This window comes from Oncorhynchus nerka, linkage group LG9b (assembly GCF_034236695.1).
Source record: "Oncorhynchus nerka isolate Pitt River linkage group LG9b, Oner_Uvic_2.0, whole genome shotgun sequence".
Lineage (NCBI taxonomy): Eukaryota > Metazoa > Chordata > Actinopteri > Salmoniformes > Salmonidae > Oncorhynchus > Oncorhynchus nerka.
Window position 1 is genome coordinate 53,022,196 of NC_088424.1, and position 21,188 is coordinate 53,043,383.

Consider the following 21,188-nt stretch of genomic DNA (forward strand, 5'->3'; position numbering starts at 1 on the left):
AGCTGTTAACCCCCAGTTTTGGATTGTTCACCATTAGCTGTTAACCCCCAGTTTTGGATTAAATTGCTATTTTCTTGAGAGCCTTGCAATATTTCAGGGGAGCTTATAGGAGGAGTAATTTAATGACGATTTCCTCTCCTTTTAATGAGTGATCAGCGATGGTCGTAACTGGTCATATTCTTCATGACAGGCAATGAATAGGCCTAATCAAATCACCATGATATGTGCTCTTCTCACTGAATTTGGAGCGTGGAAACAAATTGCAACCACGTACCTATGTGAGAGTTGATTCTCGGCCTTCACTAGCATGGAAAGTAAATACAGGCTAGGCACAGACTGTGTGTGGAAAATGATTTAAGACTGAGACTCTCTCCAATTACAACCCAACATTGCAGAGTTATGTGCATCCTTTCAAGCACACCCTTCTCATTAACCTGTGGTGAGTTATTCACAATTTTTGATGAACAATTAAGGTTTGATATGTAAGATGGTTAAATAAAGAGCAAAAATATTAATTATTATTATTTGTGCCCTGGTCCTATAAGAGCTCTTTGTCACTTTCCACGAGCCGGGTTGTGATGAAAAACTCACACTCATTCTTATGTTTAATAAATGTATCGTATAGTGTGCGTGTGGCAAGCTTTACAACGATGGCAAAACTGTATATATAAAGAGAATCCTGGTCCCTGGATGACAGACAGAAGCAGGTAAACTCACCTTTGTCCACCTCGTTGGTCAGAATGTCCAGTAGAATGTCTTCATAAACGTTTTCCACTTTGATGAAGTTGGTGTAATCAGCAAAGATGTACTGGTCCAACTTCTGCAGGTCCTGTAAAGTGTTGGTTTCACGGTTTATATTCTGATGAACTAACAGTACCTGCTCCAACGTTACTTTAATTTGATAGGGTGAGATGTGGATGGACTGAGACCATCAGCCCTGGGATATATCTAGCATATAATGACTGATATAAAGAGACAAAAGGTTACCAGCGTACATACCGGTTTGTGTGCCGGCGCCAGGTTCCTCCTGATAGCAGGAAGCGTGATGTCAACCAGAGCCTCCTGAAAGATCCTCTTCCTCACCGTGCTACTGTCATGGTCATATTGCTGCAGGGAACAACCACAGAACAAGAATGTTACGAGACTCTACACCCTGTTATAGACATATTGCTAAAGGAAAGATGCATCAATCAATCAATAAAACAATCAATCAATCCATCAACTAATCAATGAACCAATCAATCCATAAATCTAACCAACCAACCAGTCAACCAATTAATCACAACAAGACAACCACACAAAACAACCACACAACAAGACAACCACAACAAGACAACCACACAACAAGACAACCACACAAGATAACAAGACAACCACACAAGACAACAAGACAACCACACAAGACAACCACAACAAGACAACCACACAACAAGACAACCACACAACAAGTGTTAGACAGAATAACCAAGGCTGAGTTTCTCCTAGTCAACTATGAATTCACTGAAAGTAAGCTACAGCAGGTAGGGGAGTGTTGCATCATACAGACAGAAGGCAGGAGGTATGAAGCTACAGTCAGAAGGCAGGAGGTACGGAGCTACAGTCAGAAGGCAGGAGGTATGAAGCTACAGTCAGAAGGCAGGAGGTATGGAGCTACAGACAGAAGGCAGGAGGTATGGAGCTACAGCAGGTAGGGGAGTGTTGCATCGTACAGACAGAAGGCAGGAGGTACGGAGCTACAGACAGAAGGCAGGAGGTATGAAGCTACAGACAGAAGGCAGGAGGTATGGAGCTACAGCAGGTAGGGGAGTGTTGCATCGTACAGACAGAAGGCAGGAGGTACGGAGCTACAGACAGAAGGCAGGAGGTATGAAGCTACAGACAGAAGGCAGGAGGTATGGAGCTACAGCAGGTAGGGGAGTGTTGCATCGTACAGTCAGAAGGCAGGAGGTATGAAGCTACAGACAGAAGGCAGGAGATATGGAGCTACAGTCAGAAGGCAGGAGGTATGAAGCTACAGTCAGAAGGCAGGAGGTATGAAGCTACAGTCAGAAGGCAGGAGGTATGGAGCTACAGTCAGAAGGCAGGAGGTATGAAGCTACAGACAGAAGGCAGGAGGTGTGAAGCTACAGTCAGAAGGCAGGAGGTATGGAGCTACAGACAGAAGGCAGGAGGTATGAAGCTACAGGCAGGAGGTACGGAGCTACAGTCAGAAGGCAGGAGGTATGAAGCTACCGACAGAAGGCAGGAGGTATGGAGCTACAGACAGAAGGCAGGAGGTATGGAGCTACAGACAGAAGGCAGGAGGTATGAAGCTACAGACAGAAGGCAGGAGGTATGAAGCTACAGACAAAAGGCAGGAGGTGGGAATCTACAGTCAGAAGGCAGGAGGTGTAAATCAACAGTCAGAAGGCAGGAGGTATGGAGCTACAGTCAGAAGGCAGGAGGTGTGAATCTACAGTCAGAAGGCAGGAGGTGTAAATCAACAGTCAGAAGGCAGGAGGTACGGAGCTACAGACAGAAGGCAGGAGGTATGAAGCTACAGTCAGAAGGCAGGAGGTACAGAGCTACAGTCAGAAGGCAGGAGGTATGAAGCTACCGACAGAAGGCAGGAGGTATGGAGCTACAGACAGAAGGCAGGAGGTACGGAGCTACAGACAGAAGGCAAGAGGTATGAAGCTACAGACAGAAGGCAGGAGGTATGAAGCTACAGACAAAAGGCAGGAGGTATGAAGCTACAGACAGAAGGCAGGAGGTGTAAATCAGAAGGCAGGAGGTATGGAGCTACAGTCAGAAGGCAGGAGGTGTGAATCTACAGTCAGAAGGCAGGAGGTGTGAATCTACAGTCAGAAGGCAGGAGGTGTGAATCTACAGTCAGAAGGCAGGAGGTATGAAGCTACAGACAGAAGGCAGGAGGTATGAAGCTACAGACAGAAGGCAGGAGGTATGAAGCTCTGTCTGTTATCTCACCTTGAGGACTCTGAGCTTTGCTTTCTCCATGGCTGAGGTGAGTTTGGAAGCGTTGTCATTCAGTGAGCTCTGGAGGAGCAATTTAAAGGTGTACACGGCATTCTCTATCAGCTACAACACAGAAACACAGCATTCTCCATCAGCTACAACACAGAAACACACAGCATTCTCCATCAGCTACAACACAGAAACACACAGCATTCTCCATCAGCTACAACACAGAAACACAGCATTCTCTATCAGCTACAACACAGAACCACACAACATTCTCTGTCAGCTACAACACAGAAACACACAGCATTCTCTATCAGCTACAACACAGAACCACACAGCATTCTCCATCAGCTACAACACAGAAACACACAGCATTCTCTATCAGCTACAACACAGAACCACACAGCATTCTCTATCAGCTACAACACAGAAACACACAGCATTCTCTATCAGCTACAACACAGAACCACACAGCATTCTCTATCAGCTACAACACAGAAACACACAGCATTCTCTATCAGCTACAACACAGAACCACACAGCATTCTCTATCAGCTACAAGACAGAAACACACAGCATTCTCCATCAGCTACAACACAGAAACACACAGCATTCTCTATCAGCTACAACACAGAACCACACAGCATTCTCTATCAGCTACAACACAGAACCACACAGCATTCTCTATCAGCTACAACACAGAACCACACAGCATTCTCTGTCAGCTACAACACAGAAACACACAGCATTCTCTATCAGCTACAACACAGAACCACACAGCATTCTCTATCAGCTACAACACAGAAACACACAGCATTCTCTATCAGCTACAAGACAGAAACACACAGCATTCTCTATCAGCTACAACACAGAACCACACAGCATTCTCTATCAGCTACAACACAGAAACACACAGCATTCTCCATCAGCTACAACATAGAACCACACAGCATTCTCTGTCAGCTACAACACAGAAAAACACAGCATTCTCTGTCAGCTACAACACAGAAACACACAGCATTCTCTATCAGCTACAACACAGAAACACACAGCATTCTCTGTCAGCTACAACACAGAAACACAGCATTCTCTATCAGCTACAACACAGAACCACACAGCATTCTCTATCAGCTACAACACAGAAACACACAGCATTCTCTGTCAGCTACAACACAGAAACACACAGCATTCTCCATCAGCTACAACACAGAACCACACAGCATTCTCCATCAGCTACAAGACAGAACCACACAGCATTCTCTATCAGCTACAACAAGACAGAACCACACAGCATTCTCTATCAGCTACAACACAGAAACACACAGCATTCTCTATCAGCTACAACACAGAACCACACAGCATTCTCCATCAGCTACAACACAGAAACACACAGCATTCTCCATCAGCTACAACACAGAACCACACAGCATTCTCTATCAGCTACAACACAGAAACACACAGCATTCTCCATCAGCTACAACACAGAAACACACAGCATTCTCTATCAGCTACAAGACAGAACCACACAGCATTCTCTATCAGCTACAACACAGAAACACACAGCATTCTCCATCAGCTACAACACAGAACCACACAGCATTCTCTATCAGCTACAACACAGAAACACACAGCATTCTCTATCAGCTACAACACAGAACCACACAGCATTCTCCATTCATTCTCCATCAGCTACAACACAGAACCTACAACATCAGCTACAACACAGAAACACACAGCATTCTCCATCAGCTACAACACAGAACCACACAGCATTCTCTATCAGCTACAACAAGACAGAACCACACAGCATTCTCTATCAGCTACAACACAGAAACACACAGCATTCTCTATCAGCTACAACAAGACAGAACCACATAGGATAACATCTCATCCAAATCTGAGATGTGAGGAAATGGTATGTTGTAGAATATACAGAAAAGAGATTAACGACAGAGTTAGTTTTTTGTCAAGTCTAGGTCTACTTTTGACATGTCCTACAGTATCTGTCTAACCTGATGCATGTCTATCTGTACACTGTGGATCAGAACTAACCTGTTGCATGTCTATCTGTACGCTGTGGATCAGAACTAACCTGTTGCATGTCTATCTGTACGCTGTGGATCAGAACTAACCTGCATGTCTATCTGTCTATCTGCTGCATGTCTGTGGATCAGAACTAACCTGCTGCATGTCTATCTGTACGCTGTGGATCAGAACTAACCTGATGCATGTCTATCTGTACGCTGTGGATCAGAACTAACCTGTTGCATGTCTATCTGTACGCTGTGGATCAGAACTAACCTGCTGCATGTCTATCTGTATGCAGTGGATCAGAACTAACCTGTTGCATGTCTATCTGCGTGCAGTGGATCAGAACTAACCTGCTGCATGTCTATCTGTACGCTGTGGATCAGAACTAACCTGCTGCATGTCTATCTCAGAACTAACCTGCTGCATGTCTATCTGTACGCTGTGGATCAGAACTAACCCTGTCTATCTGCGTGCAGTGGATCAGAACTAACCTGCTGCATGCATGTGGATCATCTGTTGTATGTCTATCTGCGTGCAGTGGATCAGAACTAACCTGCTGCATGTCTATCTGTACGCTGTGGATCAGAACTATCCTGTTGTATGTCTATCTGCGTGCAGTGGATCAGAACTAACCTGCTGCATGTCTATCTGTACGCTGTGGATCAGAACTAACCTGCTGCATGTCTATCTGTACGCTGTGGATCAGAACTAACCTGTTGCATGTCTATCTGTACGCTGTGGATCAGAACTAACCTGTTGCATGTCTATCTGCGTGCAGTGGATCAGAACTAACCTGCTGCATGTCTATCTGTACGCTGTGGATCAGAACTAACCTGTTGTATGTCTATATGTACGCTGTGGATCAGAACTAACCTGTTGCATGTCTATCTGTACGCTGTGGATCAGAACTAACCTGCTGCATGTCTATCTGCGTGCAGTGGATCAGAACTAACCTGTTGCATGTCTATCTGTACGCTGTGGATCAGAACTAACCTGTTGCATGTCTATCTGTACGCTGTGGATCAGAACTAACCTGCTGCATGTCTATCTGTACGCTGTGGATCAGAACTAACCTGTTGCATGTCTATCTGTACGCTGTGGATCAGAACTAACCTGCTGCATGTCTATCTGTACGCTGTGGATCAGAACTAACCTGCTGCATGTCTATCTGTACGCTGTGGATCAGAACTAACCTGATGCATGTCTATCTGTACGCTGTGGATCAGAACTAACCTGTTGCATGTCTATCTGTACGCTGTGGATCAGAACTAACCTGCTGCATGTCTATCTGTATGCAGTGGATCAGAACTAACCTGTTGCATGTCTATCTGCGTGCAGTGGATCAGAACTAACCTGCTGCATGTCTATCTGTACGCTGTGGATCAGAACTAACCTGCTGCATGTCTATCTGTACGCTGTGGATCAGAACTAACCTGCTGCATGTCTATCTGTACGCTGTGGATCAGAACTAACCTGCTGCATGTCTATCTGTACGCTGTGGATCAGAACTAACCTGTTGTATGTCTATCTGCGTGCAGTGGATCAGAACTAACCTGCTGCATGTCTATCTGTACGCTGTGGATCAGAACTATCCTGTTGTATGTCTATCTGCGTGCAGTGGATCAGAACTAACCTGCTGCATGTCTATCTGTACGCTGTGGATCAGTATCCTGTTGTATGTCTGTGGATCAGAACTAACCTGCTGCATGTCTATCTGTACGCTGTGGATCAGAACTAACCTGCTGCATGATCAGAACTAACCTGTTGCATGTCTATCTGTACGCTGTGGATCAGAACTAACCTGTTGCATGTCTATCTGTACGCTGTGGATCAGAACTAACCTGCTGCATGTCTATCTGTACGCTGTGGATCAGAACTAACCTGTTGAACTAACCTGTTGCATGTCTATCTGTACGCTGTGGATCAGAACTAACCTGTTGCATGTCTATCTGTACGCTGTGGATCAGAACTAACCTGCTGCATGTCTATGCATGTGCTGTGGATCAGAACTAACCTGTTGCATGTCTATCTGTACGCTGTGGATCAGAACTAACCTGTTGCATGTCTATCTGTACGCTGTGGATCAGAACTAACCTGCTGCATGTCTATCTGTACGCTGTGGATCAGAACTAACCTGTTGCATGTCTATCTGTACGCTGTGGATCAGAACTAACCTGTTGCATGTCTATCTGTACGCTGTGGATCAGAACTAACCTGCTGCATGTCTATCTGTACGCTGTGGATCAGAACTAACCTGTTGCATGTCTATCTGCGTGCAGTGGATCAGAACTAACCTGTTGCATGTCTATCTGTACGCTGTGGATCAGAACTAACCTGTTGCATGTCTATCTGTACGCTGTGGATCAGAACTAACCTATGCATGTCTATCTGCGCTGTGGATCAGAACTAACCTGTTGCATGTCTATCTGTGGATCAGCTGTGGTCTATCAGAACTAACCTGTTGCATCTATCTGTACGCTGTGGATCATGTCTGTACGCTGTGGATCAGAACTAACCTGTTGCATGTCTATCTGTACGCTGTGGATCAGAACTAACCTGTTGCATGTCTATCTGTACGCTGTGGATCAGAACTAACCTGTTGCATGTCTATCTGTACGCTGTGGATCAGAACTAACCTGTTGCATGTCTATCTGTACGCTGTGGATCAGAACTAACCTGCTGCATGTCTATCTGCTGTGGATCAGAACTAACCTGTTGCATGTCTATCTGTACGCTGTGGATCAGAACTAACCTGTTGCATGTCTATCTGTACGCTGTGGATCAGAACTAACCTGTTGCATGTCTATCTGTACGCTGAACTAACCTGTTGCATCAGAACTAACCTGTTGCATGTCTATCTGTACGCTGTGGATCAGAACTAACCTGTTGCATGTCTATCAGTGGATCAGAACTAACCTGTTGCATGTCTATCTGTACGCTGTGGATCAGAACTAACCTGTTGCATGTCTATCTGTACGCTGTGGATCAGAACTAACCTGCTGCATGTCTATCTGTACGCTGTGGATCAGAACTAACCTGTTGCATGTCTATCTGTACGCTGTGGATCAGAACTAACCTGCTGCATGTCTATCTGTACGCTGTGGATCAGAACTAACCTGCTGCATGTCTATCTGTACGCTGTGGATCAGAACTAACCTGTTGTATGTCTATCTGTACGCTGTGGATCAGAAATAACCTGCTGCATGTCTATCTGTACGCTGTGGATCAGAACTAACCTGCTGCATGTCTATCTGTACGCTTGCATGTCTATCTGTACGCTGTGGATCAGAACTAACCTGCTGCATGTCTATCTGTACACTGTGGATCAGAACTAACCTGCTGCATGTCTATCTGTACGCTGTGGATCAGAACTAACCTGCTGCATGTCTAGAACTAACCTGTTGCATGTCTATCTGTACGCTGTGGATCAGAACTAACCTGCTGCATGTCTATCTGTACGCTGTGGATCAGAACTAACCTGCTGCATGTCTATCTGCTGCATGTCTATCTGTACGCTGTGGATCAGAACTAACCTGTTGCATGTCTATCTGTACGCTGTGTGGATCACGCTGTGGATCAGAACTAACCTGTTGCATGTCTATCTGTACGCTGTGGATCAGAACTAACCTGTTGCATGTCTATCTGTACGCTGTGGATCAGAACTAACCTGTTGCATGTCTATCTGTACGCTGTGGATCAGAACTAACCTGCTGCATGTCTATCTGTACGCTGTGGATCAGAACTAACCTGTTGCATGTCTATCTGTACGCTGTGGATCAGAACTAACCTGTTGCATGTCTATCTGTACGCTGTGGATCAGAACTAACCTGCTGCATGTCTATCTGTACGCTGTGGATCAGAACTAACCTGTGCATGTCTATCATGTCTATCTGTACGCTGTGGATCAGAACTAACCTGCTGCATGTCTATCTGTACGCTGTGGATCAGAACTAACCTGCTGCATGTCTATCTGTGGATCGAACTAACCTTGCATGTCTATCTGTACGCTGTGGATCAGAACTAACCTGTTGCATGTCTATCTGTACGCTGTGGATCAGAACTAACCTGTTGCATGTCTATCTGTACGCTGTGGATCAGAACTAACCTGTTGCATGTCTATCTGTACGCTGTGGATCAGAACTAACCTGTTGCATGTCTATCTGTGCTGTGGATCAGAACTAACCTGTTGCATGTCTATCTGTACGCTGTGGATCAGAACTAACCTGCTGCATGTCTATCTGTATGCTGTGGATCAGAACTAATGTCTATCTGTACGCTGTTGCATGTCTATCTGTACGCTGTGGATCAGAACTAACCTGTTGCATGTCTATCTGTACGCTGTGGATCAGAACTAACCTGCTGCATGTCTATCTGTACGCTGTGGATCAGAACTAACCTGTTGCATGTCTATCTGTACGCTGTGGAACTAATGTTGCATGTCTAACTGTGGATCAGAACCTGTTGCATGTCTATCTGTACGCTGTGGATCAGAACTAACCTGTTGCATGTCTATCTGTACGCTGTGGATCAGAACTAACCTGCTGCATGTCTATCTGTACGCTGTGGATCAGAACTAACCTGTTGCATGTCTATCTGTATGCTGTGGATCAGAACTAACCTGTTGCATGTCTATCTGCGCTGTGGATCAGAACTAACCTGATGCATGTCTATCTGTATGCTGTGGATCAGAACTAACCTGTTGTATGTCTATCTGTACGCTGTGGATCAGAACTAACCTGCTGCATGTCTATCTGTATGCTGTGGATCAGAACTAACCTGTTGCATGTCTATCTGTACGCTGTGGATCAGAACTAACCTGTTGCATGTCTATCTGTACGCTGTGGATCAGAACTAACCTGCTGCATGTCTATCTGTACGCTGTGGATCAGAACTAACCTGTTGCATGTCTATCTGTACGCTGTGGATCAGAACTAACCTGTTGCATGTCTATATGTACGCTGTGGATCAGAACTAACCTGTTGCATATCTATCTGTACGCTTGCATGTCTATCTGTACGCTGTGGATCAGAACTAACCTGCTGCATGTCTATCTGTACGCTTGCATGTCTATCTGTACGCTGTGGATCAGAACTAACCTGCTGCATGTCTATCTGTACGCTGTGGATCAGAACTAACCTGCTGCATGTCTATCTGTACGCTTGCATGTCTATCTGTACGCTGTGGATCAGAACTAACCTGTTGCATGTCTATCTGTACGCTTGCATGTCTATCTGTACGCTGTGGATCAGAACTAACCTGTTGCATGTCTATCTGTACGCTGTGGATCAGAACTAACCTGCTGCATGTCTATCTGTACGCTGTGGATCAGAACTAACCTGTTGCATGTCTATCTGTACGCTGTGGATCAGAACTAACCTGTTGCATGTCTATCTGTACGCTGTGGATCAGAACTAACCTGTTGCATGTCTATCTGTACGCTGTGGATTAGAACTAACCTGCTGCATGTCTATCTGCGTGCAGTGGATCAGAACTAACCTGTTGCATGTCTATCTGTGTGCAGTGGATCAGAACTAACCTGTTGCATGTCTATCTGTACGCTGTGGATCAGAACTAACCTGTTGCATGTCTATCTGTACGCTGTGGATCAGAACTAACCCGTTGCATGTCTATCTGTACGCTGTGGATCAGAACTAACCTGTTGCATGTCTATCTGTACGCTGTGGATCAGAACTAACCTGTTGCATGTCTATCTGTACGATGTGGATCAGAACTAACCTGTTGCATGTCTATCTGTACACTGTGGATCAGAACTAACCTGTTGCATGTCTATCTGTATGCTGTGGATCAGAACTAACCTGTTGCATGTCTATCTGCGTGCAGTGGATCAGAACTAACCTGCTGCATGTCTATCTGTATGCTGTGGATCAGAACTAACCTGTTGTATGTCTATCTGTACGCTGTGGATCAGAACTAACCTGCTGCATGTCTATCTGTACGCTGTGGATCAGAACTAACCTGTTGCATGTCTATCTGTACGCTGTGGATCAGAACTAACCTGCTGCATGTCTATCTGTACGCTGTGGATCAGAACTAACCTGTTGCATGTCTATCTGTACGCTGTGGATCAGAACTAACCTGATGCATGTCTATCTGTACGCTGTGGATCAGAACTAACCTGATGCATGTCTATCTGTACGCTGTGGATCAGAACTAACCTGTTGTATGTCTATCTGTACGCTGTGGATCAGAACTAACCTGCTGCATGTCTATCTGTACGCTGTGGATCAGAACTAACCTGTTGTATGTCTATCTGCGTGCAGTGGATCAGAACTAACCTGTTGCATGTCTATCTGTACGCTGTGGATCAGAACTAACCTGCTGCATGTCTATCTGTACGCTGTGGATCAGAACTAACCTGTTGCATGTCTATCTGTACGCTGTGGATCAGAACTAACCTGTTGCATGTCTATATGTACGCTGTGGATCAGAACTAACCTGTTGCATATCTATCTGTACGCTTGCATGTCTATCTGTACGCTGTGGATCAGAACTAACCTGCTGCATGTCTATCTGTACGCTTGCATGTCTATCTGTACGCTGTGGATCAGAACTAACCTGCTGCATGTCTATCTGTACGCTGTGGATCAGAACTAACCTGCTGCATGTCTATCTGTACGCTTGCATGTCTATCTGTACGCTGTGGATCAGAACTAACCTGTTGCATGTCTATCTGTACGCTTGCATGTCTATCTGTACGCTGTGGATCAGAACTAACCTGTTGCATGTCTATCTGTACGCTGTGGATCAGAACTAACCTGCTGCATGTCTATCTGTACGCTGTGGATCAGAACTAACCTGTTGCATGTCTATCTGTACGCTGTGGATCAGAACTAACCTGTTGCATGTCTATCTGTACGCTGTGGATCAGAACTAACCTGTTGCATGTCTATCTGTACGCTGTGGATTAGAACTAACCTGCTGCATGTCTATCTGCGTGCAGTGGATCAGAACTAACCTGTTGCATGTCTATCTGTACGCTGTGGATCAGAACTAACCTGTTGCATGTCTATCTGTACGCTGTGGATCAGAACTAACCTGTTGCATGTCTATCTGTACGCTGTGGATCAGAACTAACCTGTTGCATGTCTATCTGTACGCTGTGGATCAGAACTAACCTGTTGCATGTCTATCTGTACGATGTGGATCAGAACTAACCTGTTGCATGTCTATCTGTACGCTGTGGATCAGAACTAACCTGTTGCATGTCTATCTGTATGCTGTGGATCAGAACTAACCTGTTGCATGTCTATCTGCGTGCAGTGGATCAGAACTAACCTGCTGCATGTCTATCTGTACGCTGTGGATCAGAACTAACCTGCTGCATGTCTATCTGCGTGCAGTGGATCAGAACTAACCTGTTGTATGTCTATCTGTACGCTGTGGATCAGAACAAACCTGCTGCATGTCTATCTGTACGCTGTGGATCAGAACTAACCTGCTGCATGTCTATCTGTACGCTGTGGATCAGAACTAACCTGTTGCATGTCTATCTGTACGCTGTGGATCAGAACTAACCTGTTGCATGTCTATCTGCGTGCAGTGGATCAGAACTAACCTGCTGCATGTCTATCTGTACGCTGTGGATCAGAACTAACCTGTTGCATGTCTATCTGTACGCTGTGGATCAGAACTAACCTGTTGCATGTCTATCTGTACGCTGTGGATCAGAACTAACCTGTTGCATGTCTATCTGTACGCTGTGGATCAGAACTAACCTGCTGCATGTCTATCTGTACACTGTGGATCAGAACTAACCTGTTGCATGTCTATCTGTACGCTGTGGATCAGAACTAACCTGCTGCATGTCTATCTGTACGCTGTGGATCAGAACTAACCTGTTGTATGTCTATCTGTACGCTGTGGATCAGAACTAACCTGCTGCATGTCTATCTGCGTGCAGTGGATCAGAACTAACCTGTTGTATGTCTATCTGTATGCTGTGGATCAGAACTAACCTGTTGCATGTCTATCTGTACACTGTGGATCAGAACTAACCTGCTGCATGTCTATCTGTACGCTGTGGATCAGAACTAACCTGTTGCATGTCTATCTGCGTGCAGTGGATCAGAACTAACCTGCTGCATGTCTATCTGTACGCTGTGGATCAGAACTAACCTGTTGCATGTCTATCTGCGTGCAGTGGATCAGACGAACTGAGTTGGAGAACTTGAAGCGATGCCTGAGTTCCTGAAGCTGTTCTGTCAGGACCTCCACTTTCTGGTAACACTCTTCCAGATTTGCCTGACACATCTGACCCAGTGCCTGGGGAGAGAGAAAGAGAGAGAGAGGCAACACACGCTATAACACACATACTATTAGACATTAGCGTGATTCACCTCAAGCAATAAGATTATTCGTTGTTCACGCTTCAGTTGATCACTCTTATGCGAGGGAACTTGACCATCTTTTGCTCCACCAACACCTTGTTACCTGGTTTAACCCTTCCTGCCCCGCTCCCTCGGGGAAGCCCAGGCAGAGAGCGTTTATCTCCCCCTCCAGGAGAAGCCGGACCCCCTGGAAGCCCCCCGTCACCGGAGACATCAGCTCTTCCAAGATGGACGCCAGGTACGGAGACACGTTCTCACTGCAGAACTTTGCTGCTGGATCACTGACGGAGGCTGTGGGGACCGAGATGGAACAACAGTTTAGATATAGTAATCCCATGTCTGCTCATCACAACTACTGTCCCAATAACTGTTGCTTTTTCATTCATTCAGGTCCCACAATATCCTGCCTCGGATCCTAAGGTGTTAGTCCTTTGTTACTAAGGTTACTCCTTTACACCACAATGCATTCTCGACGCCAGGCTACCACATCTGTAGATCCCCATCATGCTATTGTACCTTGTAGCTTGGCCTGCAGGAAGGTTCTAGAACTGGCTATCTGGTCCATATCAGAGCGAAGCAGAGCTTCATGAGACCTGGCTATCTCTTTACACTCCTCCTTCAGTCCCTTCAGACTCTCCCTCAGCTGATCCTGGACCAGGTGGTACGCGGCTTCCAACGTCTGGGGGGACAACAGAACACAGCTGAGTACAGAATGCATAGACCCTCTGTTAGCTGATCCAGGACCAGGTTATAGACTGCCTCCAACGTATGGGGGGACAACAGAACATAGCTGAGTACAGAATGCATAGACGCTCTGTTAGCTGATCCAGGACCAGGTTATAGACTGAACATCAGGGGGCAGTATAGAGCAGAGATCCCTACAGGACAACAGAACACAGCTGAGTACAGAATGTATAGACCCTCTGTTAACTGATCCAGGACCAGGTTATAGACTGCCTCCAACGTATGGGGGGACAACAGAACATAGCTGAGTACAGAATGCATAGACGCTCTGTTAGCTGATCCAGGACCAGGTTATAGACTGAACATCAGGGGGCAGTATAGAGCAGAGATCCCTACAGGACAACAGAACACAGCTGAGTACAGAATGTATAGACCCTCTGTTAACTGATCCAGGACCAGGTTATAGACTGCCTCCAACGTCTGAACATCAGGGGGCAGTATAGAGCAGAGATCACTACAGGACGACAGAACACAGCTGAGTACAGAATGTATAGACCCTCTGTTAACTGATCCAGGACCAGGTTATAGACTGAACATCAGGGGGCAGTATAGAGCAGAGATCCCTACAGGACAACAGAACTCAGAGCTGAAGAACCAGTTCACTGTAACATCACCGTAGGACTTTCTGAATAAAGGACCTGAGACGTTCATTCACTCACGGTGAACCAGACTCTCTTCCTCCCCGCTTTCTTTCCCTTTAGTCTGGCCAGCAGTTCTGTCTGTAGTGAGGGTTGTAGCTCCTCCAAAACTAGATTGGCGAGGACCTGGAAAACAGAAAGACAAAATGAGTTACATCGTACCGTGATCTGGACGCACTACACAGCTGTAAGACAATGATACACACTACTGATCTACTGAGCTCATTGTTAACAACTGGTTGAACTTCGGCAACAGCAAGGAAAAATCCTACTATAAATGTCTCTCCAATGTGTCTTTGTGATGAGACTGGAGTCCAACTCAAACAATGTTTCTTTGTGATGAGAGACTGGAGTCCAACCCAAACAATGTTTCTTTGTGATGAGAGACTGGAGTTCAACCCAAACAATGTTTCTTTGTGATGAGAGACTGGAGTTCAACCCAAACAATGTCTGAGTCTGAAGCAGAAGTGTTTCCCGGTCTCTGACTGAGCTTTCTTAGTTGAGACAGACCTGGACCAACCGGTAATCTGGACAAACCTGGACCAACCGGTAATCTGGACAAACCTGGACCAGCCGGTAATCTGGACAAACCTGGACCAGCCGGTAATCTGGACAGAGCTGGACCAACCGGTAATCTGGACAAACCTGGACCAGCCGGTAATCTGGACAAACCTGGACCAGCCGGTAATCTGGACAGAGCTGGACCAGTCTGTAATCTGGACAGACCTGGACCAACCGGTAATCTGGACAAACCTGGACCAGCCGGTAATCTGGACAGAGCTGGACCTACCGGTAATCTGGACAAACCTGGACCAGCCGGTAATCTGGACAGAGCTGGACCTACCGGTAATCTGGACAGAGCTGGACCAGCCGGTAATCTGGACAGAGCTGGACCAGCCGGTAATCTGGACAGAGCTGGACCTACCGGTAATCTGGACAGAGCTGGACCAGCCGGTAATCTGGACAGAGCTGGACCTGGACAGAGCTGGACCAGCCGGTAATCTGGACAGAGCTGGACCTACCGGTAATCTGGACAGAGCTGGACCAGCCGGTAATCTGGACAGAGCTGGACCAGTCGGTAATCTGGACAGAGCTGGACCAGCCGGTAATCTGGACAGACCTGGACCAGTCGGTAATCTGGACAGACCTGAACCAGTCGGTAATCTGGACAGACCTGAACCAGTCGGTAATCTGGACAGACCTGAACCAGTCGGTAATCTGGACAGACCTGAACCAGTCGGTAATCTGGACAGACCTGAACCAGTCGGTAATCTGGACAGACCTGAACCAGTCGGTAATCTGGACAGACCTGAACCAGTCGGTAATCTGGACAGACCTGGACCAGTCGGTAATCTGGACAAACCTGAACCAGTCGGTAATCTGGACAGAGCTGGACCTACCGGTAATCTGGACAAACCTGAACCAGTCGGTAATCTGGACAAACCTGAACCAGTCGGTAATCTCGACAGACCTGAACCAGTCGGTAATCTGGACAGACCAAGGGTTTTTATTTATTTATAATATTTTCTACATTGTAGAATAATATATATGGAATCATGTAGTAACCAACAAAGTACATAAATGCTAGCTGCCATCAAGACAGGGGGTGGCCACTTTGAAGAATCTCAAACCTCAAATATATTTTAGTTAACACTTTTTTAGTTACTACATGATTCCATATGTGTTATTTCATAGTTTTGATGTCTTCACTATTATTCTACAATGTAAAAAATTGCCCTTGAATGAGTAGGTGTGTCCAAACTTTTGACTGGTACTGTATATACAGTATATATATATATATATATATATATATTTTTTTCCTTTATTATGTTCTCCTAACCCTACCACCCCTCCCCTAATTGGAGTAAACTAGAGGACAACGACACTTAGGCTTCTACTTCCAGCCTATACATACTCTATACTGTACATGTTACATAGTATGTTTAACTCTTAAGTCATATCCCAGTTTACCTATTTGCTTATGGGCTTGGCTACAACTAGCGAAATATAAAATTTTATTTGGAATTTTATAAAATTTTATTTCGAAAATGTAAAAAAAAATGTATAAACTTTGTTAATCAGGTTGATTTTTCCACAAATATATGGTATTTTCCAGTAAATAACCCTTCCTCATATGCAAAAATAATAATAATGGTTACACATATCTCCCCTGACAAGAACCCCTTCATTTTTCTTTGTGTAAACAGGCGACCCATCAAACGTTATTTTCCTCATCAATCTTTTTTAAAAATGTGTTAATTGGTAGTCTAGTTGAGAACAAGTTCTCATTTACAACTGTGACCTGGCCAAGAATAAGGCAAAGCAGTTCGACACAAACAACAACACAGAGTTACACATGGAGTAAACAACAACACAGAGTTACACATGGAGTAAACAACAACACAGAGTTACACATGGAGTAAACAACAACACAGAGTTACACATGGAATATACACATGGAGTAAACAACAACACAGAGTTACACATGGAGTAAACAACAACACAGAGTTACACATGGAGTAAACAACAACACAGAGTTACACATGGAGTAAACAACAACACAGAGTTACACATGGAGTAAACAACAACACAGAGTTACACATGGAATAAACAACAACACAGAGTTACACATGGAGTAAACAACAACACAGAGTTACACATGGAGTAAACAAACATGCAGTCAATAGAAAATTATAAATATATACATATATAGTGTGAGCAAATGAGGTCGGATAAGGGAGTTAAGGCAATACATTAGGGGCAAAGTCAATACAACAGAGCAAGTAAAACACTGGAATGGTAGATGTGCAGTAGATGAATGTGCAAAGTAGAAATACTGGGGTGCAAAGGAGAAATACTGGGGTGCAAAGGAGCCAAATAAATAAATTAATAATAAATAAATAAGAACCTGATCGAACATCTCTGGAGAAACGTGAAAATAGAAACGTGAAAATAGCTGTGCAGCGACGCTCCCCATCCAACCTGACAGAGGGTGAGAGGATCTGCAGAGAGGAATGGGAGAAACTCCCCAAATACAGGTGTACCAAGCTTGTAGCGTCATACCCATCATACTCGGGGCTGTAATCGCTGCCAAAGGTGCTTCAACAAAGTACTGAGTAAAGGGTCTGAATACTTATTTAAATGTGATATTTAAGTTTTTTATTCGTATAAATTTGCAAAAATGTCTATAAACCTGTTTTTACTTTGTGTGTAGATTGATGAAGGGAATTTTTTATTCTATTTTTTATTTCAGAATAAGGCTGTAACGTTACAAAATGTGGAAAGAGTCAAGGGGTCTGAATACTTTCCGACTGCAATGTAATTGGAACAGGAAGTGTAAAATCTAATATAGCCTATTAGCTAGAAAGATAACGGCAAACATATTTTCCACGTTGGTAGCCTATTGGTGGGTGCCTTTTCAAAACCTACGTCAGATACTCGGGTGAGTGTAAGTGGGTCAATATCAGGAGTTGAGAAATACATTTGTCCTTATTAGATTTGAGTCATTTAGCACTTTAGCACTAGCATTTAACAATCACATCCACTCATATAAATAAGGGGTCCAGCTTTAAACGACATGCAGCTTATAAAGGCTTCACGAAGCTACATAAGTGCACAAATCATTTATAACCGTATGTCACGCTTTATAAAGGGTTCATAGATGTGACATAACCGTGTGACATAACCGTGTGACATAACCGTGTGACATAACCGTGTGGCATAACCGTGTGACATAACCGTGTGGCATAACCGTGTGACATAACCGTGTGACATAAATAAATATGACATAAACAATAAAGTTCCATTTTTGAGTGTAAGGTTGGTTGGGCTAAAGTTGTTGCCCAATTTAGAATGTGTAAGTGTGAACACTTGTGTAGCCCCAGGCTAAAATCCCCCTTAGCTCAGGAGGCTCTTAGCCCTGTGCTTAGGAGGCTCTTAGCCCTGTGCTCAGGAGGCTCTTAGCCCTGTGCTCAGGAGGCTCTTAGCCCTGTGCTTAGGAGGCTCTTAGCCCTGTGCTCAGGAGGCTCTTAGCCCTGTGCTCAGGAGGCAATTAGCCCTGTGCTCAGGAGGCTCTTAGCCCTGTGCTCAGGAGGCTCGTAGCCCTGTGCTCAGGAGGCTCGTAGCCCTGTGCTCAGGTGTGGTGCAGCACAGACCTTATCCAGATGACAAAGGCATTTCTTAAAGGACCTACTAACTTTCTTTGTTGTTACATTCAAGGTTGGAACCAACATGCAGTACCTCTAGCAGGAAGAGACAAGAACCATCCATCCACCAGCTCAGAGACCAGCTACACTATTCACAGCCCTGTGTAATGTTCTATATAAGAGAGGTAAGGGACCAGCTCAGAGACCAGCTACACTATTCACAGCCCTGTGTAATGTTCTATATAAGAGAGGTAAGGGACCAGCTCAGAGACCAGCTACACTATTCACAGCCCTGTGTAATGTTCTATATAAGAGAGGTAAGGGACCAGCTACACTATTCACAGCCCTGTGTAATGTTCTATATAAGAGAGGTAAGGGACCAGCTACACTATTCACAGCCCTGTGTAATGTTCTATATAAAGAGGTAAGGGACCAGCTACACTATTCACAGCCCTGTGTAATGACCTATATAAGAGAGGTAAGGGACCAGCTACACTATTCACAGCCCTGTGTAATGTTCTATATAAGAGAGGTAAGGGACCAGCTACACTATTCACAGCCCTGTGTAATGTTCTATATAAGAGAGGTAAGGGACCAGCTACACTATTCACAGCCCTGTGTAATGTTCTATATAAGAGAGGTAAGGGACCAGCTACACTATTCACAGCCCTGTAAGGGACCAGCTACACTATTCACAGCCCTGTGTAATGTTCTATATAAGAGAGGTAAGGGACCAGCTACACTATTCACAGCCCTGTGTAATGTTCTATATAAGAGAGGTAAGGGACCAGCTACACTATTCACAGCCCTGTGTAATGTTCTATATAAGAGAGGTAAGGGACCAGCTACACTATTCACAGCCCTGTGTAATGTTCTATATAAGAGAGGTAAGGGACCAGCTACACTATTCACAGCCCTGTGTAATGTTCTATGTTCAGCTCATCCTTCAGCACATGTTTATATCATATTCAACATGATGGGTTATGTCACGTTTGACATAGGTGGTTATGTCACACAGTTATGAACCCTTTATAAAGCATGACATATGGTTATGAACTCAGCAAAAAAAGAAATGTCCCTTTTTCAGGACCCTGTCTTTCAAAGATAATTTGTAAAAATCCAAAATGACTTCACAGATCTTCATTGTAAAGGGTTTAAACACCGTTTCCCATGCTTGTCCAATGAACCATAAACAATTAATGAACATGCACCTGTGGAACGGTCGTTAAGACACTAACAGCTTACAGACGGTAGGCAATTAAGGTCACAGTTATGAAAACTTAGGACACTAAAGAGGCCTTTCTACTGGCTCTGAAAAACACCAAAAGAAAGATGCCCAGGGTCCCTGCTTATCTGTGTGAACGTGCCTTAGGCATGCTGCAAGGAGGCATGAGGACTGCAGATGTGGCCAGGACAATAAATTGCAATGTCCGTACTGTGAGACGCTTAAGACAGCGCTACAGGGAGACAGGATGGACAGCTGATCGTCCTCGCGGTGGCAGACCACATGTAACAACACCTGCACAGGATCGGTCCATCCGAACATCACACCTGTGGGACAGGTACAGGATGGCAACAACAACTGCCCGAGTTACACCAGAAACTAACAATCCCTCCATCAGTGCTTAGACTGTCCACAATAGGCTGAGAGAGGCTGGACTGAGGGCTTGTAGGCCTGTTGTAAGGCAGATCCTCACCAGACATCACCGGCAACAACGTCGGGCACAAATCCACCGTCGTTGACCAGACAGGACTGGCAAAAAGTGCTCTTCACTGACGAGTCGCGGTTTTGTCTCACCTGGGATGATGGTCTGATTCGCATTTATCGTCGAAGGAATGAGCGTTACACCGAGGCCTGTACTCTGGAGCGGGATCGATTTGGAGGTCATGGTCGGACTGAGCTTGTTGTCATTGCAGGCAATCTCAACGCTGTGTGTTACAGGGAAGACATCCTCCTCCCTCATGTGGTACACTTCCTGCAGGCTCATCCTGACATGACCCTCCAGCATCACAATGCCACCAGCCATACTGCTCCTTCTGTGCATCATTTCTTGCATGACAGGAATGTCAGTGTTCTGCCATGGCCAGCGAAGAGCCCGGATCTCAATCCCATTGAGCACGTTTGGGACCTGTTGGATCGGAGGGTGAGGACTAGGGCCATTCCCCCCCGAAATGTCCGGGAACTTGCAGGTGCCTTGGTGGAAGGGTGGGGTAACATCTCATAGCAAGAACTGACACATCTGGTGCAGTCCATGAGGAGGAGATGCACTGCAGTACTTAATGCAGCTGGTGGCCACACCAGATACTGACTGTTGGAATCA

At 45.3% G+C, this 21,188-nt stretch overlaps 1 protein-coding gene across 1 annotated transcript in view; it reads right to left on the reverse strand.

Moving 5' to 3' along the window:
* LOC115125744 (protein Niban 1-like) overlaps nucleotides 1-21,188 on the reverse strand; it is a 114,468-nt gene that overhangs the window by 29,926 nt on the left and 63,354 nt on the right. Inside the window, exons 8-14 of the mRNA XM_065013650.1 lie at nucleotides 14,744-14,848; nucleotides 13,857-14,019; nucleotides 13,444-13,631; nucleotides 13,129-13,275; nucleotides 2,968-3,078; nucleotides 1,000-1,107; nucleotides 718-829 (exon numbers count right to left, since the gene is read on the reverse strand). Of these exons, the coding sequence (XP_064869722.1) occupies nucleotides 718-829; nucleotides 1,000-1,107; nucleotides 2,968-3,078; nucleotides 13,129-13,275; nucleotides 13,444-13,631; nucleotides 13,857-14,019; nucleotides 14,744-14,848 (934 nt within the window). The remainder of the gene's footprint in view (nucleotides 1-717; nucleotides 830-999; nucleotides 1,108-2,967; nucleotides 3,079-13,128; nucleotides 13,276-13,443; nucleotides 13,632-13,856; nucleotides 14,020-14,743; nucleotides 14,849-21,188) is intronic.